The 26820-nt window shown below is 35.9% G+C and overlaps 1 protein-coding gene across 2 annotated transcripts in view; it reads left to right on the top strand.

Moving 5' to 3' along the window:
- LOC150088046 (glutamate receptor 1-like) overlaps nt 1-26820 on the top strand; it is a 630662-nt gene that overhangs the window by 256274 nt on the left and 347568 nt on the right. For both annotated transcript variants that reach the window (XM_090369308.1, XM_090369309.1), the window contains exon 3: nt 3833-4081. In XM_090369308.1, the coding sequence (XP_090225434.1) occupies nt 3833-4081 (249 nt within the window). The remainder of the gene's footprint in view (nt 1-3832; nt 4082-26820) is intronic.

Here is a 26820-nt window from a genome sequence, read left to right as displayed (position 1 = left end):
CCCATTTTCCTAAAAATAGACGAAAAATGAATAGTGCCGGATGATGGATTGCCGATCTTGGAAATTCAAATGTAATAAATAAAAAAAATAGGTAACCTCTATTAGGATGACCAATAGTTGGAAAACATCCTCTGGATATGCAAAAGCTCATTTTCTTATATGCAGACAGATGAATATGTTGAATACCTTCCTAACTGGACCGCACAGTACCTTAATAAGATAGTCTTTTATGAAAAATACAATAAGGTAAATAATTCATTAACCGACATTGAAACAAAATCGAAATGCAGCTATTTTGGTTGTTTCAATCTACATTTAAATAATCAAAATAATTACCTTTATATTGCTGTTTAACAAGAATTTTTAAAAATATTGAACAACTTCGATCATTAATTTTAACCATAAAATAATCTGACTATCAAATAGTTTAAGCGCCAGTTATGTGCATTTAATTTCTCCGTAATCACCGAACGAGTTTCCCATCAGATGTTTTTCAACACCTGGAGAGAGACGAAACTCCTAAGGGACTGTGTGGTTAGTTGAAAAGAACAACTCGTCTGTAATTCTGCTACAGATTCTGATACCATTCCCCAACTCTGCACTTCGACTAATTAATCAAGATGGAATCGAATGTCACGAGCTTCTTTACAGCAAATCCTACAGAAATAAGAGAGCCAACCCGACCAAAAACCGTTGAAAGGTTCACAACTCCAAACCCTGCCACATACGTGCCAATTAGACATAAAAGCTGATAAAGGGTTCACAACTCCGAACCCTGCCACATACATGTCAATTTGATATCGTCTCCAAATAAAGCTGCACCCTGAACTCGAATATTTTCATTTGTTATTAATCTATTTTTATGGTATCTGTTAATTTTGTTAATTCTATGATGGACTTGTCTGCATTTTTGGCAATACATGATTATTTATTTATTGTATATTTTCATATTTTATATTTGTTTATTACTTTTGTTAATAGCATCGCGTTCCGAAACTTATGCCAGTGCCTTGGTCACACGCGCGTTGATGATCATAATGCCAGGAAAGAAGCTGAATGGAGATGGCGTCATAAGAGAGCAATTGACCTCTGGTTAACCCGCTAAGGAAAATACTTTTAATAATAATTTATAATCATTATTTTTAAAATCATTATTAAAAACAATATGTAAATTGTTTTGGCCTTGTGTGAACTGATTGTACCCAAAACGAACTTGTTTCTTGGGCATAACCGTTGGCCACATGCGGTTCACAGTTCCTGATTATTTCTATGGCTTTAGTCCCTCCTGGCGTGCAGAAATCGGATAACTTTGCGTGCTTCTACATTTGTCAACATTTAAAGTAAAGCATACATTTTGTTTTAGCCACATTAACAAAGATATTCATAGTTCTGTAACAAGAAGAAAAGAAACATTATACAGTATATGTGCCATTATTCGTGAGACGCTTCCCTAATAAAGAAAAACAGTTTTTCCGCAGAACTTCTATTATCTTACTTTTCAAACAGCTCTCGTAACACAGAAGGATAATGTGCAGTATTCAGGAACAGTCAAAATAATGAGTGAAAATAGTAACAAAATATGAAATAAATTATAAGAATTAGAATAAATTTAACCCGCGATATATCACTTTCTCAAGAAGAAGAAAAAATATACAAGCAGATGGCTAATGCCAACTCCGAGTCAGCTACGGGGACAATGTTTTCTGTTGTATAAAATATTTAATACCTTGTCCGAGAAGCTCCCTTTGGAAGTTGTATTTCTAAACACGGACTGTGATTCAACTAGAAGGAGACACCGAGACAAGCTGATCACCCACAGACAGACATTGTAGGGGATACAGCAACATTACTGATATAATGTGTTTCTGTGCACATTTTACTACATGCAGCTGGCACATAATTCATTTCTACAACCTCCGGAAATGTTTATATTCTACACAAAACGTTCCACGAATTGCAGACCGTAAGATGATCCACAAGCGTAATGGGAGCAATTTTCTCACATTCTTGTGAGAAATGTTGTCCATCACAAAATGCTCTATAACACTTTGGGCTTTCAGTAGCATCATCCCTTGCAATGCAATTATATTGATCTTTTGCTTCGTTAGCTACGAATGATAGATGCGATACAGCAAAATGTGAATTCTAGACCTCGTGCAAAGCTTTTCTTTCTCATTAGAGTTCCATACATCAAACGCAGTTCTCCTTATTGACAGCTTTTAAATAAAGCACAAGTGAATATTTTAATAACCAGTGTAATATTCATATTAGAAAATATTAAAAGGTCACAAATGCTTTTATTAACTAATAAGGTAAAATTCGTTCCGAATATTCATTGTTAGTTTTTGATGTATAGTTTTAACACTCTTATGGAATGTGATTTAATAAAGATTTCATGTTAATAATAAAGTATTTATTTATACTTTATAAAATGTGTAATAAAGTATTCTATACTTTATGAAGTACGCTGTCCTGTCAAAACAATATGACCACCCCCATGTTTTAGTAATTTAGATGTTCCTCCCCGCTTGGTGGTATAAGTGTTGTGGTGAGAAAAATCGTTAATTTTTATACTTCAAGTTGGCGGCACGCGGTCCATACGTAGTACTTTACCGATATGGGAAAGGGACATGATCTGACTGACTTCGAAAATGGGATGATCGTTGTATACCGGTTGGGAAGTAACATTATTACGGAAACTGCGAATCTTGTGAGCTGTTCGCGGAGTGCTGTAGTTAGTGTTACAAGAGTGGGCAGAGAGTGAGGAGAGCTGCAGTCGCTGGGCTAATGCGGCGCTCACACCTCACCAATAATCATGATGAACGTAAGCTATTCTGCCTTATGCGAAGCGATAGACAGAAATCGGCGGAATGACTGACTGTGGACTTTAACCAAGGGACGACCAGCGGTTTTTCCATGATCAGAACGAATTTCCCTCTCATATGGGCCTTCAGAGTAGGCGCTCAGTCTAGGTACCCATGATTATGGCCACCCATCATGAACGACGCCTAATCTGAAGGGTGTCGTTGGACAATCGACGACTGGGAAAAAGTCATCGATTGTCAGTCGTCGGTGGTATAAATATTGATCACTGCTTCGTTTTGTGTAGAATGTTTCGTGCTATGCATTGTGGACAGTAGATGGAGGGTAGGAGACAAACTTCGGAGAGGAATGGTGAAACAGGTATGAGGATGTTTTTCAGGAAATCTCTTGGACACTTCATTCCCTTAGATCTCACTCTGGGTGATAAAAACTACCTATCTGTTGTGTCTGATCAAGTACATCCCTTCATGGTAACTATCTTTCCGAATGGCACAAGGTGTTCCAACAGTATAATGCGTATTACCACGTTGCTGGTATTCTTCGAGAGTGGTTTGCCAAACACGAAAAAGCTACTTCCAGGTGCTACCTTGGCCGCCAAATTGGTCGGTTACGAATCCCATAGAAGATCTCTGAGATATTATGTAGATCGACATATCCGGCGTTTGGATCCTCCACCACGGACTGCCGAAGATCTACGCGATGCAATTCTGGCGAGATGGTACTATATACCTCCCGAAACGTTCAGAGACCTTATAGAGTCCATGCCCGTCTGTGTTGGAGCACTACTGGCTGCAAGAGGAGGACCCACTACTGTTACGTAAGTGGCCATAATGTTTTGACTACACACTGCACATAAAATATAGCGAAATGTCTTAAAATATTTTTCTTAAAAATGTCTTAAAAAAGGAAAGAGAAACCTTTAGTGAATTTTCTCTGTTTCAGATGTCAAAATTGTCACTGTTTACCCACTTTATCATAATGATTAACTGTTTCATTTTTCCTCTTCTAGTGTGCATGCAGATGAGCCGAGGGATATTTACTTTAGTGGCACCAACAAGTGAACCATCGTACGAAACCTTAGCTGCCTACACAAATACCTTTCATATGCCATTTGTGACTCCTGCTTATTCACAAACAAACTTCGAACGTCCTATGCAGTATGGAATAAGTATGAGACCCCTCTATCTAAAGGCGATTATAGACGTAATAAAATTCTATCAGTGGAAAGCAATATTTTATTTGTACGATTCTGATGATGGTAAGTTTTAAACATTTTATAGATACAGTGATAATTATTTATTGGAGTGTTCACTGAAAAATCAATATTTATAAAATGAGAATATAAAGATCATACAGTGCAGAATGGTAAATCAGAAAAAGAAAAAAGTAATAAATAAGCTTGATTCCACTCAAAGACAAAAATATCAATTTAAGAGCAAGTATATCTAATTGCAGAGTGACTCATTTAACAATTTAAATTATTTTCATATTAGAAGCCTACCTAACCTATATTTACTAAAAGGGTGTACTTTTTAAATATTTTAAACAATTATTAAAAATTTAATTAATTATTTACAATAAAATAATTTAGTTATAATTTATTACTGATAGTTATTATTAATAAATTTTAAGAAAATCTGCTCATGATTTAACTATTAAAATAATTTATAACATTACAAGAAATTAAATACTGTTTTCAAGTTTGTTTGGTTTTTTTAAAATGGATTTGAAACTAATGCTTCAGTTGGGAGTCATTTTCTTCCTAGTGTTCGGTTACCCATCTAAAATCAATAAATTTTTATCCATTTCTTAATTTATTTTGGTCATATGCAATCTTGATTATCCGCGATATGAAAATTAAGCCTAACTAGAAACACTGTTAATATCATAATTTATGCTGGAATTAACATATAATTCAATATAAATCAGAGTATAGATTCATAAGACATGAATATCTTCTTGAAGCTGCAATTATCTTTGAATGACCACTAATAAAATTCATTTTACAAGAAAGAAGAGTTTTATTTTGACATTTAATGTCGTACTAAATGAATGCGAATGATCAATAAATAATAAAAAAATATGTATTTAATTACTCTTTTCTACGTCAAAAATGCAACTTAATATTAAATACTATACACTATAATCTGTTACGATTTCACTAGAGTCAAAGATATGGGATCTTCTACAACTTCTGAGTCAAGAGATAAAAATCCGAAAGGCAGTAAGGATAGACGCACCAACTGTGCCATCACGGTCATACTAAACGCCAAAGTCGAGTGCTGTGCATGAAGTATGTACATAATTTATTACATCTGTTCTCGCATTCAGGAACAGTGAAAAGCCCATAACACAGGACGAGTTTATGACCCTAGCGATACGAGAGGAATTTATATAGAGAGAGATCTGTTGCCACTGCAAGATAAGCGGAACTCATTGAAAGTTCCGCAGGGAGAGGAAAAGTAAAGTAGTCTCATCTCTATCCTGTTTATGTTAAAAAGGAATAAATACCATTTTGCCACTGAAGAAACTTTGTTTTATCAATAAACAAAACGCATTGTTTTTAATGTTGCATCATACGAGCGGTGCCATTTTGTTTTATGATAAGAATAACTCTGCCAGATTAAAATTTATTTAAGACAAATATAAAATCCTTTAAGATATCTGCAGAAATCAACAATCACGTCATGTTGGGGATGGTCGCATTTATACTATGCCAAATTCGATCCTTAAAAAAAAAATAAATAAATAAAAAGAATTAAATAACAAATTCTGTCTAATAACTGTGGTTGCTTTAACTATGAGACCCATTGCTTTCAAGATTACTTCGTTTTGTGTAAATATCTGAGGTTTAAAAGAGCACTTGAGTGTTTATTCGAGTATATCGTAATAACCCAATCGAACTAATTTTGGGTTGTTTTATTTTATTATTTTTTGTCGAAAACAGGGAGAGAAAAATCCAGTCACTTGAAGACAGCTAAAGTTTACACACCACTTGACAGCTTCATTCTCTCAAGTTCTAGTAGGAGTTTTTGACATTTAGCCATTTAATCAATTTTTAATTGGATAGATTTCATACTTTATGCAAGGCCTGCTCTTAGATGGCAGCTAACGAACAAATAAAGCCCTCCTTACTTTTCTGATAAAAATTAATTACTTCAATTTTTATATATTATATAGTAGAGTCGGATGAAAGTTATTTTTTTACCAGCTGATCTGCAATTACGTAAAAATAGTTGCGTGCTGAGAAAATTCCAAGGGAGGAAGGAGATAAGTGACGGATCACCTATATAAGATAAAGATGTTTTTAAATATTTATTGCCCTAAACTAAACTAGCTAACGTAACTGCTTATTCCCTTTCTGAAGGTTGCACCATATAATACGTTATTTATTGTAATCATTTATGGGCTTTTTTTCACACGGAGAATCAGTTAGTCGATCTAGAGTGGCTGGTTTCACACAGGAACTCAGATATTTCATCCAGGTAAACTGGCCTTAGAATACACCGACTCCTTAGTGATGCTACTCCTTAGACCCCTTAGCCTTAGTGATGTAAAAAGAAAACTACAACAACATAGTTTGAAACAGAATCTCATACTTATTTTCTTTTGAGTTTCTTGTCATTTTGGTTTGATTAAACCTGAGTACATTTTCTAAGTCCTTTTCGTATTCACTGATGCAATACTCCAGTCTTATCTTGGATTAGAGCACAGTTTGTAAGGAAATGCGTATTATACAATTACTTCCACTATTACAATCTGCTATGAAAGCTTGGTTGCTAATCAGGTTGTTATAAAAATTTAAAATGTCGCTGGAGATCAAATAAAAAATAGATCAATATCATCAATAAAACTTAGAACCCATACCAAAATAGAATAGCTTTATTTATGTAAATACAGCTCTATCAAGAATGAAAAAAGATTTGGTATATTCACATAGTCTCTATATTCTAAGAAAAAAAATAATGAAATACTGATAGACTACTAATATACTAACGAATAACGACTATATCTGACTTACTAAATGAAAGAAAACAACTGCAAAGCTGTTGAACTGATCAGTGATTATCGTTGATGATTATTGATTGCTAATGAATTAAAGTATTCTTATTGAAATAATATGTATACAGTGTGTATATATATGGCATTCTGTTCTCCTGAAACGAATTTTATTTATTTTTATTTATTTATTTATTTTTATTTATTTTTATTTATTTATTTATTTTTATTTATTTATTTTATTTTATTTATTTATTTTTATTTATTTATTTTATTTTATTTATTTATTTTTATTTATTTATTTTATTTTATTTATTTATTTATTTTTTTTTTGCCAACGCTAATATATATCAGTCTGGATCCGAGAATTCCCATGGAAATTTCACAGAAAGTATATTTTAGAGTGAGCAAACAATTTACTGAAAAAGTTGATAGAACTATTTATTTATTATTATTTAAATGGTTAAAACGTAAAGTTCCATTTGTAAAACTGCCGCAACTGTGTAAAAATTTAAACATGGCAAATTTTCAAATTAAAGATTAAAATTTAAAAATATTTAGCAAATTTACACTTAAAATTAAAATACAATTGGTGTGTTTCGGGATATCTAAACCTATAAAGCGTTGACGTGATAGGAGGATGTATCTGTTTTTTGTTAATACGGAGACAGTAGTTTAAATAGTAATTTCAAATTCGAGTATTTGATTATAAAGTTCAGTTTTTTTTTTTCAAATATTTGAATTTAAAAATATATAAATTGGATAAAATCTGTTGTTTTATTATTTATACAACAAAGCAACATTTCTTACTATTAAGAAGTTTCCACTGTCTTGCGAAAATTAAACTATCCATCTGTAAGCGAAAAAGAAAACGAAAGGAAAAGTTATTTGTATGTACTTACTATCTCTTTCATTTTTGTTGATTTCCCACTCGCCTTTTAGCTCTCTGACGGCCGACGCACACACATAAAGCCTCTCCCTTGTAGACACCATAAAATGAAATGACTACCAGAAGTTGTCTTTACGTCTGTGCAAGAGCCGTCTCGAGAGAACTGATTCGCCACTGTCCAAACTGAGCAAGGAAATTTTTATGGTACCTAAACATTCTGAAACCACGTCAGTAGGAAAGCTGTACAGGTATGTAATGCCTTACTTTCAAAGAAAATCCTTGGTGAGGTGGTGGCAAGGCTTAGTGCTTACTGAATGCGCAGTAGAAACCCGACACATGGACTTTTGTTACTGAAACTTATTGGAAATGTTTCCAAGCTTTGTTTATTCAAGTGAAATTCCGAATTTCAGGCAGTTCTCCAAACTTTTAATTTAAGATTTCTGTTCCGTTTTCGGAAAGCAAAAACACATATTAAAAAATAAAACTTTTCGTAAGTTAAAATTAAAGGAAGCTAGAAGAAATGCAGTTTTTGTTTGTTTTTAACTATAAATAAATAAATATTGAGTGTGCCTGTTATGAGAATACAGAGTAATGATACGTTCTACAACAACTTCAAGGGAAAACATTCGTCACCACCAGCAACTTTAAGAATTTGTTTTACTGATTACGTACAAGAACTGAGCGTTTCGAGAAGTGTTTCTTACTGTTCCTGAAGAGGACAATGCTTAATTAACTATTATCTAGTTGAGTACTCTCAATCTTTTACCGATGCATCAATTAAAAAAATAAATTAAAATGAAAAATCGAACTCCTTAAAAGGGATGCAGTTCTGTTTATTTGTGGAGTAACATTGAGGTAACTCGTGGTGATTATTTTCATAATATGAGATTGTCGATGCATTGTGTTTCCAAATAACGTTCTAGATGACAATTTAATTTTTTCTAGAGTTTTTCAAAGGTGAGATTTCCTTCAGCACGCAGTAGTTTCCAAATTTCCTTAGATATTCTTGTATCGGTTGTTAAATGATTGTTGATTGGATCCAAACAGTATTCATAAAATAATGTTGATAATTATACTAATAATTTTCACATTTGTATATAATAACTAAATATTTTCTAACAATAGGATATATAACACAGTTGACCAGATTAAACCCAATTTTATTAACGATACTTCCTTAGCTGACTGACTGTTGTGTTCGGATAATAACTGAACTTGATCTGAGTGTTATTTTCAATAAATGTATCATATACTAAACTGCATATTCAACGAAGCAGGAAAAGTTGTCAACATTTTTAGGGTGCATTAGCATATACACATGATTTGGCTAAATCTTCACTATGTCCGTCCGTCTGTCTGCCTGCCCGTATGTAACAACTTGACTGGACGAATTTTATATTTGGGAATTTTAAAAAGATTTCATGCGCCATACTAAATATTCCTTAAAATTGTACTAACACAATTCCAGCAATTTTTATCATGGACGGATTTTCATGAAATTTTATATTCGGGCCTGTCAGAAAGATTTGTCCAACATTCCCAAATTTCACTGACCAACAGAAATCCAGCAGTTATTATTATTATTTTTTTTCATACGACTAAATCACATAGCCTATCCATATACCATATATTGTAGGTGAAGCACTGGATACGTTAGTTGCTAGGCATTGGTTAGAGAAATGAATGGGCAATATGGCGGATACGCGAAAACTAATTTTCCCGGTTCTCGCATAAAAGTCTAGTTTTTGCTCATTTTTTTTCTTATGAATAACCATAAATTATTAATATTTGCAATTGCCGAGACAGAGTTCATAATATTTGTTAATGGCTGTCTGAAATATAACGCATTGCGTACATTAACCAACATGTTATTCATTAAATCCCATTGAGTCTCCTAAATCACGCTGGATGATGACAAAACGGAAGATTGCATACTGGTTGAAAAATTGCTTAGTTCTTTTTATAGAATAAAGTTCAAATCTTAAGGATTGTAGTAATATAATTATGTAAGGAAACGCTGTTACAACGAGGTGTTAATAACATGAAGGTTTTATCTTTCACCTTTGAAATTCCATTCATGGGGAATTTCAAAATTTTGCGCTTCCGGCTTGGCCGTTACGTATATGTCAAAAACCAACAGATGTGTTTGTCAGATAGGTCAGTGACGGCTGAAATGCCAAAGGACCAAGGACTAAATTGTGCAGCTGACAACCATTCCTGTTTCAATACACAGAAATAAAGAAAGATATTTTCTAAATTATTTGCTACGCGTTTCTCTCGTAGCACAAGTTTAATTTATCTGCAGCTGCCTTCATTTCATTCTGCTGATAATTTTTGTGTTTTATTCTTAAAAAAATTAAAAATCGCTGTTTTGTTTTCCTGTTTATTAATATCCTCGGCAATGCCCAGAATGTCAAGTGTTATTAGTCTAATATCATTATGAGTAATCAATTTCAGCCATGTTAGATTTTTAAATTAAACTTATCGACTTCTATATTGAATCATTAAGAAAAATAAAGGTTTTGCTGCCTTCAGAATTTTTATAGTATTCTATTGATCAAACGATAATAGAAAAGTTGTGAAAATTCCCCAGTCGTTTCTTCACTTAAAGATGTCAGAAAATTTTATATTAATGGAAGGGGGCATTTGTTCCAAAAATAGGCTGTTACAGCAGTCTCATCTTTTTAAATATGGCCAATTAACCTTTTGGTGAGGCCATCTGTTTGAATGTAATGCAATACCAGGCCAACTCGTTGAAAAGGCAAGTCTGTTCTGCTGTGAGAACTAAAGCCATTGCATTTGCAGTTCAAATCATGCTGGTTGCAAAAACAGAATAAAGAACAAGATAGGCCTGCAGGCATCTATAAATAGAGAAATGTTACCCTTCTTTGCTTGGGTTTTGAAAACTAAAACCTAAGTAAGGGATCGGAGGGGATACGGGTTTTTCAATAACAAGTCAGAGGATTCACTGCCGCAACCAATTGTCTTCGACGAATCTTCTCTTGCAGGCGCTAAATATAAAGTGTGGTGTGGTTCTTACAGTCACTGGACCACTTTTATTTGTGGGACGTTTACACTGATTTGAAAACCTGCACAGTTACAGATCGACGTTATATCGACACTTTTTACCCCGAAACATCATATCTATCCTTCAGGATAGAAACACGCTCGAAACTATAACGCTATTGCACGGTAATGCATCGCCACCCCATAATGCACGCTCAGAGTAACACTCACGTCAACCTTGGTTGCAGACAGCTAACTCATCTGCCTGTGTGTATTATGTCCATTAACTGCGTGTATTCTCTAATCGATCTGCTTGTTTTGTTGTACGTAAAACTGGAGTTTCCGGCATTGAAAACCCTGCTGTCCACGCTTAAGACCGACTAACTCAGCCACGGAGTGAAAAAACCTATAAAAGTTTCTCGCTACTTGACGGGATTCGAACCTTGGCATCTTCCACTTGTGCGGGGAAGTAGGGAGTAACTACTATGTTGCCCACGCAGGCACTAGTTTCGTGGAACTAGACTTATTCCGAAATCTGCCATCTTTGAAAAATGCCACAATCCGACAAGTTGCAGAAATCCAATGGATTTCTGAAACTTGTTTTCTGCCTCTTAGACACGTTGAACAGCACTTGCTGTAAATTTGTGATGAAACTTGACTTATTTGATCAGCATCATCTCCCTCTTTCAAATATATTTGGAATTAAAAACAAGCAAAATTATTTTTGTATTGCATTTATTGCATTTATTACATTATCCGCATTCATCTATAGTTATCTCATTATCTATGTGTATAAATCCAGTTAAGCAATAAATGATTTTATTGATATGAAATGAAGTACTTACAACCACACAAATAGTTTTATATCTCATATATTAAAGGCAATAAAGTTATAAAAAGAAAGGTATATAAAAAAATTTCAATTAGTTACTTAGAAAATAAATAAATTAATTTAACTTCTTTTTTTTTTAAACTAATTTTAAAGTTAAAATTAGCTTATAGCCGAAAATAAGAATTATTTAAGAATTTACTTAAGGTAAGTAGAAACAGTGTCTCTTACTACAGTATAACGAACTTTATAATCTTTTCAGTATGGATTTTCATTCATCCTAACAAACTACACGGTGGGTTGAAACTGAATATACATATAAACCGAAACAAAAATAAAAACTTTTTCGTTTTTCTACTCATAAAAAGTACACCCTTTACAGGCGTGCCCATCACGAACAGGTACTACTATTTACATTATTTCAAATAAACACCATTTATTGTTTCAATGAAAGTAGCATTCATTCTTTATTCAATAAGACAGAGAAGTTCGCTCGAAGTAGCACAATAATGTTTACGTTTGAAGATGTTACAAAGGTTGACAGACGGATTAAAGTAGCAACACTTCTAAGCCGAATAAGGCTTAGAAGTGTTGCTTAGAACCTTGCTGTTCAGTGCAACTGAAGTATAACATTGACAAATGCAAGGTACTGCACATAGCAGTAATTCTAGAATGATGTACCAACTGTGTCGTACTGCACTCAGGGTAGTGGGAAACGAAAACGAGCTGGGAGAAACTGTGCATTCAGATATGAAGTTCTCTGAGCAGTGCAGAGAGGTTGCCAGGAGCTCATGGGGTTTTGTCAATGATATACAGGAATTTTTCTAGCAGCGAAAAAGAGTTGATTATTCCATTGTACTAGGCAACGGTTATGCAGCATCTTGAGTACTGGTGCCTATTTGGAGGCATCATTTTAGGAATGATGTAGATCTGATAGAACAAGTGCAGAGAAAGGCAACGAGTTGAAGGGAACAAAAGAATGCGTTTACTAAGAAGGGCTTCAGTTCTAAAAACAGCAGCGTTTGAAAACTAAGCACCTGAGAGGTGATTTAATTGAGGTGCATAAGGCTTTGAATGGATTGAGCAAGCTGAGGTATTCTTCCTTTTTGCTCAGACTCTACGCTCTTTAGGGAGCATAAATTCAAATCGACGAAGGGTGGTTTCAGGATACAAGTGCAGAAGTTTGCCTTCAGCCAACAGGTGGTTGATTGTTAGAACAAATTTTCGATTATTTAGGAAGTGGGTAGTTTGAATAAATTCGATGAAGAACTAGACAGACTAGTACAGGTGATGGATAGTGAAATGCGAAATTCTGTTGTGTTTATTTTTTTATTATAATTTGTTTTTTGGCTGATGCTGTTTAAGCTTGCTTTCTCGCATAGTTTTACTACTAATATTAATATCGAACAACTCTTTGTAATGATAGATGAAATTATAATCACTAAATCTGTGTCATTGTAGAGGGAGAGGAAAAGAGATGGAACATTCATCTATATTTCTAATGCAAACTATTATTTTTAAGGCTACAGAAAAAAATTTACATTCATAAGTAAATAAGTGTATATTTTTTTCGGTTTTAAGCCTCATTCTCTAAATAATTTTATATCGTAACTACACACATTTTGCCATCTCTCATTTTCTAAATACACAACTCGGTTGTCAGCTTTTGCTCCAATGGGTACCCTACCTAATCACCGACGACAGGCCGCTTGGTGGTGGTATCCAGTATGAATTAATACAATAATCTTCTATATTGGATAAGCGTTAATTATTCTAAGTATGAAAGATATGAAGGGTGATGTTATGTAACGATGACTAATAATACAACTTAGGCTTCTTTAACTATTTTAGACGCTACGTATACAATGAATAACTAAATATATTGATATTACCGGCCCTCAAGAATACGCTCCTAACCGTAAGTGTATTAAGTCTGTACAAGTGTCCGTTCATGAGTTTTCTCCCAAGGCTGAAAGCCTTGGGAGAAAACTCATCTCCTGAGATGGGTAATCATAGCCGTGGAACAGAACTTCTGAAATTGCTGCGTCAGACCAATACTATAACGTAATCAACAAAAGGCAAACCGTTTCAAATACAGGTAATTTCAATATTTTAACACTTTTGAAGTCGACTGTCAGAGGACGCTGCTGTCTTTCCAGTAACGACGAGAGTGTTCGGCCTTATGCTCTTGAGAAAAGACTACAACTGTCCAAGTTGTAAACCCAAAGTGACTAATATCTCTTTTAATCGAATAACATTATGCATTAGGCGAATCCGTTGTTCATTAATAACTCGAGGCACCTGTGACCGGTTTCAGAACTTATTAGTTCCTTTATCAAACAGCAGGTTACCGAGGGTTGAAGGGATGTATAGAAATTCTTCCAGTGTGCCATGGGAACTGAACTCACATCTCTGCTATTAGAGATAATGTTTTATTAAATATAATATAAATATAGATGTAAAACCGTTTAAACTATATTTTCTTGGGATTTCTTTAAAATATTTAGCAAATATAATGCTAACCTATACATGTCCAATTGCAATGAAATCTGGGGGAATGTGTTAGCCAGGAAAGATGCACAAAATCCCCATCGCGCTGTTAGCTACTTACATGAATTTTTCATGAACTAGAAGTTCCATCTTTTTCAACGCTGATGTGTAACATTGCCAGACTTACCTAATCCCAGATTCTGTTCGTAGATGAAGTATGACAGCAGAAGGAAGAGTCGGAGGGGGGAGGGGTTAAATCAACCATTAATTCCTTTGAAAAAATTATACCAATTAAATACCCATTAAGTTTAGTGTTATATCAACTGAATGCTCGTATGTATGAGCATTCTGCGATTATTTTATTCCTTCATATTACAAAGTACAGAATTTGTAATTAAAGATACGTCTTATGACCCTACTATTTTAACAAAATATAAAGTAAACGTGGTATGAGCTACTATTTTCTCGGTTCCATGTAGTATTTAGAATATTTTGAAGTGTTCCTTATTAGTATATATGCCACTGTTTGGTTAGTTGGTTGGTAGTGTGTCTGAAATTGCGTGTATTCTAGAGTTGTTTGTCTGCTTTGTGATATAAAAGCTCGAGTTGTCTTGAGAAAAACAAATCACCTTCGGCCGCGACCAACTAACTCAGCTACGGTGTGAAAAGCCCCAACGCCTCCCCCATCCAGATGAAGCTCGAATCCTGGTCTTTACCACACGGAAGGACAATCATCGTAATCATTGAACTAGCTGTAAAAGCTCTTTTCAATTGTCGCTTTTCTCATTACAGAGAATTCGTACATTTCTTTTGTCTTCTTTTCTACACTCCGGTAATAAATTAAAATTGCCCAAAACAATGCTTCCAACTCACTTTTCTTCGAACAAATATTTCGGTAGGAATATTGTTCAAATACTAAACCGCACGAGTTAGTTTGTTCCTTGATAACATTTTATTTGCAGGAAATTCGCTAATATGAAAAATTTATGGATCTTAGTTGTTCAAAATAACCCCAGCAGTCTCCAAGGCAACACAGAGAACTCCTTATGTCCATAGCGTAATTAATGGACAACGATAATCAGCATTCCATCTGAAAATCTAATTAAAATAATTTTGCTGACGTCAGTTGAAGATGATGCTTGAGAATTTTAGGAAACAAATAGCGATGAAAACACACTTCATTTATAAGCATGCATTTCTTCATGTTTCATTTACAAGCGCAATACATTTGCACACGCACATCAAGAAGAAAAGAAAAAAAAAACAAACGGATCGAATAACTGTATTGAAAGGAATACTGTGTGAGCTGCTGGCTCCTTCTTGTATCTACAAAATTAAAATCTCATTCAATGTAGTAGCATGCCATTTTTTTTTTTTTTTTTTTTATCTAATAATTACAACATCTCGAGATACACTGGTGCCACCACATCATTTCAGCTATATAGCACTCGAAGTACATTAATGAATGGACTGAGCGCTCTGAGTATATTAAGGCATCAGTATGTGCTGTGAATTTTTTGAATTCTGGGACGGTTTGTCTGTTTTGGTTTTTTTTTTTTTTTTTTTTTGATTTGGTAGTTGTTGGCACATCGGCTTCTGTGGCCATATTGCACCTCCCAAGGTTTTTTGCAGTACTTTGATCCAAGCCCGAGGCGCGAATCGAACCCGCGACCTTTGGGTTGCCGGGCAGGTACTTTACCCACTCGGCTAGCCCGGTCGGCGTCTGTTTTGGTATAATAAAAACCCGATCTGTGCAAATATATTTTCTTTTCTCCTCAGTTAACTTGTCAAAGTAATTATCTAATATTCGCTTCGTGATACTGATGAATACGAATAATAGGCTACTTGGCCGAAAACGCAGCTGGGGTTTCTTAAAATTATTGTTATATACCTATATTATCCACAAATATAAACGGTGTTTTTTTTATGTTTGTTTTCTTTAAAATTAAACAAGTAATGTGCAATTGCCTTCTTATTGATCGAAATGTAAATAAAGGGGACTTTTTAACGTTAGAAATAAATAAAAAAATAAGTAAAGATAAAGTTTAACTCAATTTGTGATGATTATCTAAATATGTAGGCATAATGGCATTATATGTGTGATAAAAAAGTATTGAAAGAAGACATAAATATTAAGAGTAGTTTATGGCAATTTAAGAAATGTTCTTGATATTAGAGTGTATATCAGTTTCATTTAAAACTGTTCGAACTCCTTTTTCGTACTTCCTGAGCTAAGAAAGAATTTGGAATAATGCCAGATTGGACACAAACATCCAATGCTCAACGTCGTGGATTGTAATTCTATCATTCTCTCTCAATGAAATAATAAAAAAATATTTATATAATAAGTGGCTTGAAATATTTAGTTCCAGAATGGTTGCTGCAAAAACATTATCTGAAATGGAAATATTATGTCAAATTTTTGCTAGTTTTCTTGTAAAGAAAAACTTTCATTCCCGCAGAGATAAAGAAAAGTATGGAGAGAATAAAAATTTGTCGAATTTTCAGAGTCGAGCAGCATGAAACTACATGGAAAGGTTTAAATAGACTTCCATTAAAACACAATAAGCAATCCCTTTATTTGAGAAAGAATGCCATAATGTGCCAAAGAATGAAGGTTCCCTAGGGACAAATATCTTTCATCTATTTGGACTGCTGCTCTATTCTTAGAAGTTTTTCTCTCTATCTTTTTTATAGAAGGCTCACGTGAGGAGAACAGTGTAAGAAAAAGGTAACCTCATTTCCGTCATCCATTCAGCTAATGGTTTCCCATTATGTCATAAAAATTCCAAGCCATCATCAATTCTGTTTCTGTTTGATCTTCTAAAGACACTACAAGAGCAGCGAAATATTTGGCCAAAAGAAAAATAAGGGGCTTCAGATTTTCTGATGTAAACAATCAACTAATATACATCAGCAGGTCCCCACCATAACGGAAAAATCAATGTTTAATTTGGTTTGAGAACACTAGAATATTACCTTTGCTAAAATGATATAAGGTATAGGCTTATAGAAAATTATTTTAAATGGACTTGTAATTAATTATTCAGATTTAAAAGGGGTAGATAAAGGTGCATTTGACGTCAGTGCCTTGACGTCACTGCTGTTATGTGATCGTACGTTCCGTGACAGTACAAAAGGATTCATCACTCATTTGAAGTGCGCCTTTGTTTTCATTACTTTTTAATTAAAATATTTTTAAATGATTAATGTAATTTATTAAATCAGAAAATGATTTAATAAAACTTAATAAATATCGAAATGTAATTATAAATAACTGATATTGTTTAATTATTTTGTAAATTAATTTCAATTTTAATTGTTCGAATTCTCTCCTTGTATGGATTCCTTTTAAAAATTTCACCAGGTGCGTTCGCATATACACCGATGAGCCAAAACATTATGACCACCTACCTAATATGATGTTGGTCCTCCACGACAACCAAAACAGCTCGTACCCGGTGAGGCATGGACGCTACAAGATTTCTAAATGTGTCTTGTGGTATCTGGTACCAACACGTAACTAACAGATCCTTTGACTCCTGTAAAGTACGTGGTTGAGATGCCGCAGATCGGAGTTGCTGTTCCAACACAAACCACAGATGCTCGATGAGATTGATGTTTCCGTAATTTGAAGTCCAGGGCAATAGCTGGAAATCTTCATGTTCCGCGAACCAGTCTCTTTTATAGTGTGGTACTATTCTTCACAGAGATACGAGGCGGAGTTGAACTGACGTTCTAGGAGCCGCCCTTTACATATACAGGTATAGGTATATTTGGGTCTAACGGCTCCTGGGATTTCTCCGATCTCCGCGTATGTACACTGTATCAGACAAGCCAGAGATTTAACAGTATATGGGTCGTATGTAGCATGTTGTGCCGTTGTTCATCCCGCATGTTAGCTGCCGGGGCCACTAGTGGGACCCGACGTTACGATACCGTGCCACGGGGAGGCCAGCCGGGTGTTACCTGTAATATATAGTATCTGGCAGGTTCTGCTACCTACTTTCCTGGGATTTCAGTGGCTAGGACCTAAAAAAAAATGCTCGCGGCTTGTCATTAGCGTGCGTTAGAATAATTTAGAAGCTTGCGAGGGGCTATACGCTGAAATGATATTTTCTATATGGCTAAATGGGTCGGGCAAGAAATTTTGATGTAGTTAAATTTGGACGCGTAGAGCTGAAATTGTTGTAAATGTTTAGGTAAGGCGTTAATGAGATGAGAGTTCAAAAGAGTGATGTACGGCTAAGCAGTTTAATTTTGAATTCAAATTTTGGTTGTGTGGGGCATACGCTGTGGTGTTTATAAGTAGTGGGGAAAGAGGCTGGGAGAAGAATACCCCAGGTATGTCAGTCGGGCATGCCCATGCCCCCACCAGAAGGAAAATAGGGGCAGCGGGGAGGGGAGGAGATGGGGTTTAGGTAAGTAATAGAAGTAGTGTGCCCAGCACATGGATGACTGGACCCTGAGTATCCCAGCAGACCATCGCCCAAAGCATGAGACCGCCGCCACCGGCTTGTTTTCCTCCCATGGTGCATCCAGGCGCCATCACTTTACTAGGTAAACGACGCACATGTACCCGGCCGTCCACATGGTGCAACAGGAAACGTGATTCATCGGACCAGACGACCTTCTTCCAATCCCTCAAGGTCCAGTTTCGATGTTCGAGTGCCCATTGTAGGCGCTGTCGCCGGTGAACCGTGGTTAGCATGGGCATTCAGAGCGGCCTGCGGCTATGCAGCCCCATTTTCAGCAGGGTTAGATGTACTGTGTGTTGTGACACAGTGACTCCCATCACCAGCATTACAGACGAGTTGCGCCACGTTCGCCCTTCTGTTGTCACGTACCATCCGGGAGAGCCTTGGCACACCTCGAGCATCGATGAGCCGTGGTCGTCCAACACCTCGCCGGTGGTTCGTGGGTTTTCCCTCCTCGGACCAATTTCGGTAGGTACTAACCACGGCTGACCGTAAGCATCCCACCAGCCGTGCCCTTTCGGATATGCTCTGACCCAGTCGTCTGGTCATTACAATTTGCCCGTTGTCAAACTCGCTTAAGTCCGCTACCTTTGCCATTTTCCCATCTGAAGAACAAGAGTAACACTGATTAACGGAGCTCTGTAGGGTGCGGGGGGGTGAAGAGAATGATAAAGTCACAGCGCCAAATGTAGGGAGGGTGGAATTAATAGCGATCTTTACGGGGTTACGGAGCTAGATGTTAGGGGAGTGAATTAGCCAGTGTAAGGGGGCGGCACCTATGATAAGCTAAATGGATAGGGAATTGAGGTGCGCCTAATAGTTTTCACTATCAGTGCACTTAAGTTCTGAACATTCCTGTAGCTTAATATATCCGTCTAGTGGTAAAATAGGACAATAATCTCGTATATCCTGAATATTTTAAAAGGGGGAATCACCCCACCAATAAAATATCATGATTTGGATTAGCGTTGTGTTTTTCATTAGAGACTTCAGTTATGCAAATTAGCTTAAAATCTATAACGTCGCAAAAACCTTTCTTGGCTCTACAACTGGTTTTTCTCTGGTGTAAATGAAGAGTTAGCAGAGAGAGAGACAATTATTTCAAACAAAACATTTAATATAACAAATTAATAAACAAACATATCACACCCTCCATACAAGAAGATTAAAAGATTAAAGACATGAACATTCTAATATATCGTATGATACATTCCCGAGAGTAAGTCAACGTAATAATAATTAGTTATAGTGGTCACTCGTTTGAGCCCATATTATAGTAATTTCACATAAATAGCCATTATCATTGCTTTTCATTGAAAACGCGTTATTGGAAATATCAATTCATTAGCCATATCTATTAAGTTATCAGAATGCTAAGAAACACAAAATATACTAGGCATAACATTAAGAAGAAATATGTTCTTAGGAAGAAGTCATCGTTCCTTATGGGTAAGAATTAACATGAATATTTTATATTCAGTTATCATTCCTTCACAATCCTTTCACTCTTATGAAATGGGATTCTCACTTACCCCATTTTCCTCTTTTGCTCCCTTGCTGTCCTCTCATGGGCACCTTCATCCTGACGAACTGGGCGGGGGCCTTCTCCTTGGCGACGACATAGACACCATACCACACAGAAATATTATCGTGACATTTTTCGCGCACTAGGGTCAAAAACTGCTTCGAGGACACCTCCCGACACTCTCCACTCTCGGCTCTATTCAACCTTTCACTTTTTCCTTTCACTCTTGAACTCTCTCTGGGTGTCCCAGGATTCAGTTTTTAAAGGGAGAAGATCCTCCATAGTTTACATAAATCTCAGATATGATTGGACTCTCCAGTGCTCGTCTCATGCACCTGGACGGCACGTGATGGAAAAGGAATGATCACAATGTCCCCCCCATCTCTCTCAATCTGTGTCTGGCCCTGTCCGGTGACTACCTGAAGTACCAAGCGCATTTTCATATTTGGCCCTGCTGCTAATACCCATACGTGTGAATATCACTAAAGGCGTGTGACTTACGTCCAAGCTAGTAGCGTAAGACTTCTCTGTTTATAATATAAGTTATTTTAAGAGACAGCTCAGTAGAACTTTGTGAGAGTTTTATGTGTTACTATGCTTCATTATAATGGAGTTGATATTTGAATATTACAAGTAAAGAATTCTGTATAAATCCTTAGTAAGTGGGTATAACAACGGAATAGGGAGTACTAAAAGAAGGTTAATTTTGTAATAAGAAACATGTAAAAAGGGCGGGAGGCAGTTTTTAGAAATAATTAATAGTAATAAATTAAAACTCCGTTATGACAGTTCAGTATCAGGTGTTTTTTATGCCGTGCCGTCGTTCACCTGCAGTTGCTTCGATTTGCATAATGGCTCGCTGGTCATAATGTTTTGGCTCATCAAAGTATGCTTATACAGTAGATATTCTGTTTCCATGTTTGTCCGTCCTCATGTAACTCGACTCTCGAATCGAGTCCTCATCTCTACCCGAGTAGACATCTGTCTACTCGAGTGGATAGACAGATGTTTCATGAAACCATGGAAATGATGATAGGAAAAAAACAATATAAATATAAATTTATTGGTAAACAGCTCGACATAAACATATATACAAAAGCAGAGAGAGGCCCATCATGAAAAGCCAATGGTCAGAGGAATTTACATCGAGATAAAATATACAACGCAAATGGAAAATAAATATAACGTGGAATTTCAGTTAATTTCCTGATCGAGGTCCTTTTGAAGTGGCATGCCATACAAAGGTCACCTCGAAAGTTTCACGACTGTGAACCATGCATGTTATAGATATAAACAGCCATTAGATATGAAATACCACAACAACCAAAATCGATCTCATTTAAAGGGAAGAACTGTTATCGGCATTTTTCCTAACGTGGCCAAATTAGTTAGTCTAGTTGTAGGTTATACGGTTTTATCTCCCGGAAAATAAGAACCATTGATCAGCAAGAATAAATCCCTGCTCATCAAGGATGATTCCATATTTTGTAAGTTGATGGTTGTCATAGCTCGAAGTCAAGTTACAGTTGCAGAATATTCATTTAAAGTCAAAGAAGCGTTCAACTCTGAAAATTTAATGGACGCATTCACCTCGTCTTCTTCTTCTAGGGGAAGTGATGTCTAGGGATCGTTATACGGCAATTTTTACGAATTAACTCTTTCCCCGCTATTCCAATTAGTTGGAATGACAGAGCGCGGTATTTTTCCCACAGCTACGTGGATAAGATTCTATTCAGATCTAATTTACGTGTTATTACCCAGATTTCGCGTGTAGTTATCTTTTTTCGCTGAACTGCATAAGCATTCGAGAATTGCCAATATCATATATGTTGCGATCCATATCGCGAAAATCCTTAATTGGTTTCAGCAATATACATTATTATACCGATTTTCACAATAACGAGAACACGTCTATCCATGATGGTACCCTTTAATTGGAATCACCACAATAACCCGCGCACATACCATATCTCTGCTTTACGCTAGACATACTAATGAGCTATGGGCTGTTAGTTCAGCAAACTACAACGAACGCATGCGAGGAGTTGTTAATGTGCCATTTCAATATAACAAGGCCCTATAACTTTAAAACAAATTTTAACAATACTCAAAACAAAATCTCTGAATTGATGGACAGATACAGTAACTGATATCTAGTTTAAATATTGTATTGCGTTCAGCATTAAGTTAATATGAAGGGAAGGATGCTCTAATAAGTTTTGTAGTCTGAGAAAGATTAAAAGGATAAACAGACTAGATTTCCAATTTATTAGACCCTTCTTTTAGTGAGGCCGCAGACCTCTTGGTTGGTGTGTGCACACTGTAGCTGTTTGTTCCGTAAAAGAATCAATACAAACAATAAGAGAATTACTTTGATAGCCGATGATTGTGCAGATGTATAAGAAAGAGTCTGCCCTAGAGAATACTCCACTGATTGCAAGAATGCTCTACAAGATGATCAAACAGAGACCGTTCTCTTATGATGGTTTCATATACGACGGAGTGGTCTCTTATGACGGTTTCAAGGCAGGTAAATAACATAAAACAAAAGGAAAAATCATGTTCGGGATATGTCTTCAGGGAGTTCAAGAGGCAACTTGAACTTGAAAATTAAACATACAGTGTGTGTGAGTTTTATAGAAATACGTGCATATGCTCATGTGCAGTCTATATTTAATTTTAAAGCGTAATTTAACAAAAGAAAATTATTTAAACTATTCGAGCAACGAAGCGTATTTTACAAACTTTGCGTATACAAGGACAGAATATTGTCTCCAATTTTATCCGCTGCAAGGAAATATCCTTTTTAAATGTTGATACCGTCTTGCAGATAACGATTGCTTCCAAAATGAAAACAGCTGTAGAAGTTCCGTGTTATATTTTTAACAAAAAAAAAAAAAAAAAACGAAACAGCTGTTTATTTGAAGCACTGAATTGTTTGGTGAAATATTTTCTCCTTTTTAGGTGTTGAATCTGTCTGAAAATAAAAAGCAACCAGTCTTCTCTTTGAAGATAATCAGTAAAAGGAAACAGCGACTTTCCAACAAACGAAAAGGTAATATTTTGCAAGGTTTGTTCAAAAGAATCGAAGTGGTTTAAAAAGTTCCAGCCCAGTTATTATTCACACTTTTTTTATTATTATTCATTCTGGTAAACAGCGCCAGCAAAGTTCTTGAAATGTGTGCTTCTTAAACGATTCTTTTGTTGCTGGAGCAACAGGTGAATGCGGAACTAAATTGCAAGAAAAGTTGGAGATCATTTCCAACAATCCAGGGCGCCTCCGTAGCCAGGTGGGAAGGAGCAGCAGTACGTAGCACACGCTTCTTGATTAGACGCGGGGTTCAAGCCCGTTACCACCAAATACGGAGGGTGCGGAAAGGTCAGGGAATGACCACCGCATATCCCGGAGCAATATGGCCTTAGTTGCTAATGCTCCTAAAAACCAAACAAACAAACCAACAATCCAGATTTCAAGAAAACGGAATTAATCAACAAGTTTATAGATGGCCAATTCTCCTTTTGGTGTGTCTTCGTTGTTGGTATCATGCTAAAAACGCTTATACATTTACTGATGTGGAAAGACCTTTTTCTGCTTATAAACTAATTCATTCTGATAAAAGGCACAGATTCAGTTCTGAAAAATTAAAAAAATAAAATTATGATGTGTTATTGTTATTCTAATGCTAACAGTTGAGTTCATCCTGGTTATCTTTATAATAATACAAGTATTGACGATTAATTTCTGGGACTGAAGTCAGTTTGATGAACAGATTGTTGTTGTTGTAGAGTTTTAGGAGCATCAGAGACTAAGGGCATATTGCTCCATTATTGTTTGTAAATTGGGTATGTTCTGAGGTCAATTTTCTGTTTTCTGGACGAAAAACCCGAGTTTTCGGAGGAAAACCATGCAACCCTCGCTTGAAACTGACTAACTCAGCCGCTTTGTGAAAACGGCCCATAAAGATTCCTCATGCCATCGACGGTACTCGAACTCATGTCTTTTCTGCTTAGTGTGGGGTCCGTGATCTTACCAACTGTGCTTCCACGGGGACAACCAGATTGTACAATGAAAGAAACTTTTCTGTTTTTCAAAGTAACCGCCTTGAGCAAATGCGCACTTGTGATGATGGGAAAGAAAACTGAAAGAATGCCGATTTGATGGTGTAGAGGACATCACCAATTCCTTTATCCCAATTGTTTAAATGTCCACTACACCATCAAATCGGCATTCTTTCAGCGTGGATTTGATTTTAGGAAACACTCTTCTCACTGTCAGCAGCTATATATAAAGTTCCCCCTATATTTCTCAAGATTGCAACCTCAACAACTCAAAAAGGCAGGTTATTCCCATTATCGATAATATTTTTCCCAATAAATTCTTGGGAAAAACTAATATTTTCTGCTCCGCCAATGCCTTCTACTTCTCCAGTTATATTCACTCTGTGAGATTTTGTTTCCACGCTCTGTAACGCTCGCCTTCGTAATCTTTCCTTATATGGACAATACTTCGCTGTTCGCACTAGATCAGTTGCCCGTCACTGGACTTTTTCAAGAAGCTCAATGCCTTTTCTCAAATGTGACATCCAAATCTGAACAGAGTAGTTCTAAATGAGGTCCCACCTCTCAATTGAATAATGGAACAATAACCCCCTTTTCCCTAGATGTAGATGTACGGTAAATCATTGACAACACTGTGATCCTTCTCAGTTGCCTGGTTATACTCCATGCGTCTTTTCATGTCTGAATGAAAACATCCAGACTTACTTTCTAATTTACACCTTTCTTCCCAATGTGCAAGTTGGGTTATTATTTCTGAAATGTAGAACCTTATGTTTTTCATCACTGAAACGTAACTGCCATTTTTCGAACTATTCACGAATCCTGCTCATATCATTCTGGAGAATACCTGCCTGATTTGCGTTATTAACTACACTTCCGAACTTAATATCATCAGCATATTTCAACGTCTTGCACTTTATTCCCCTGTTTGTATATCAATGAAGATGATCAGATACAAGAGTGGATCTAATACCAAACCTTGAGGAACTATGCTTATAACTCGGCCAAATCTGAAGAATGAAAATTTATAACAATCTTTTACCTGAGTCGTCCTCATGATCTTGCTTGCGACTCCAGTACACTCCAGCTTCTGGTGCATCCTGCCATGTAGAACCATGACAAATAATTTGCTAAATTACATAAATCAAAATTGTTTCCTGAATTCAAGTTCCTTGTAACTACTCGCACATCATAATAATTTATCAGATTGGTCAAATAAGATTCATTACTACTAGCATGCACGATGAACCAAGATTAAGTACTTTTAAATTTAGGACAGAATTTTTTTCTCAGCGTGGTCTGTTCTCGTTAGCAGGAGAGAGTATTTCTACATGAATGTCATACACTTAGATAGAACGGATGCAAGAATATTTGCTGGTGCTATCAAAGCAGTGTTAGAAGTCTGAAAACTGTTAGCTTGTGAGGATACACAAACTAATAGATTAACAATAGCCGAAGGCAGAGGTGAGAGTGGTTCTTGCACTGCTTCTATTGGAACATACAGCAGCCTGGAATATCTGATATTTAAAGACCTGATGGGGGGGGGGGGGGATCTTCATGGGACAAGCAAATACATGGGCAGTGGTTGGGCTAAGAATAAGAACAGGGTCACATATACTTGCATATACACAAATATTAGGAGCATATTAAATAAGTTTTATGAATTGGAAGTACTGATTAAGTCATCAAATGAAGACATTGGGGGATGTCAGAGGTATAGTATGACTCAGAGTTTGAATATGGGTAGTACATTTTGCTGTTTCATATACAGATATTTAGATACAATTTAGAATATCACACAGAATGTAAAGTGCGATGTATAGTATTTTACAAAGGGAGCATCCTGCATTGCAAGTCTATTCTCCTCAATCAATAAAACTAAATCATTAATAGTCATTCCTTAGTCAGCTGTAGTCCATTCTTAAATTCCAGTCCATATTCGCCACATTCAACATACGCAATGGAAGATTTTGAATTCTCAACCCATCTTGCATCAATAGAAAAATTAAATTATATCCCGTTGGTATATCACAGTCCACCTTTCCTCAATTTAAATCTCGATATTGCAATGTCATCAGATTCCTCATAACTGTAGTAAAACATGGAAGCACATAAAATCTAAGGCAGCGTATCCAGTGGACATTGGTTGCCAGTGCATACGCCCAGTAACTGTTGATGAGTATAAAGACCAGTAAATCAGAATGTCTTATAACCAAGGAAATTTAACTTTACAGATATTGACTGGATCTTGAGAATTGGCCACTTATACAGTAGGCATATACTTTTTTTAAATTTATTGAGCGACTTTTTCCTACACTAGCATGTTAGAAAGGCAACAAGAGAAAGCGATACTCTTTATCTGATTATGAGCAGTGACTCTTCATGGATTAAGAATCTGCAAATCAAAGATCCACTAGGTAGCAATGACCACAATGTACTGTTATAGGATTTACTTAAAGATGCAACTATTGTTAAAGGAAAGGGCAAAGCGCTTTTCCTTTCGTTAAAGTGACTACAGCGCTCTCAGACAGTTTTGAAATTCTCTGCAGTGAGACTAACTGATGAAATCACCAACAGAAAATTTTAAATGGAGAAATTTCAGGGTATTATCGTAGAAGCTACTAAACTTTTTATAGCAACTAAGAGAAACAGTTCCAGGCATAAATCTAAAGGGATGTCAGATGAACTGAAAAGATTTGTCTCAGCGAAGCAAAATGCATGG

The sequence above is a fragment of the Mastigoproctus giganteus genome, chromosome 3 (assembly GCF_048544385.1).
Source record: "Mastigoproctus giganteus isolate SK-2022 chromosome 3, ASM4854438v1, whole genome shotgun sequence".
In the NCBI taxonomy this organism is placed as follows: Eukaryota; Metazoa; Arthropoda; class Arachnida; order Uropygi; family Thelyphonidae; genus Mastigoproctus; species Mastigoproctus giganteus.
The sequence above is the reverse complement of the archived record's forward strand: the minus strand, read 5'-3'. Positions and strand labels throughout refer to the sequence as shown.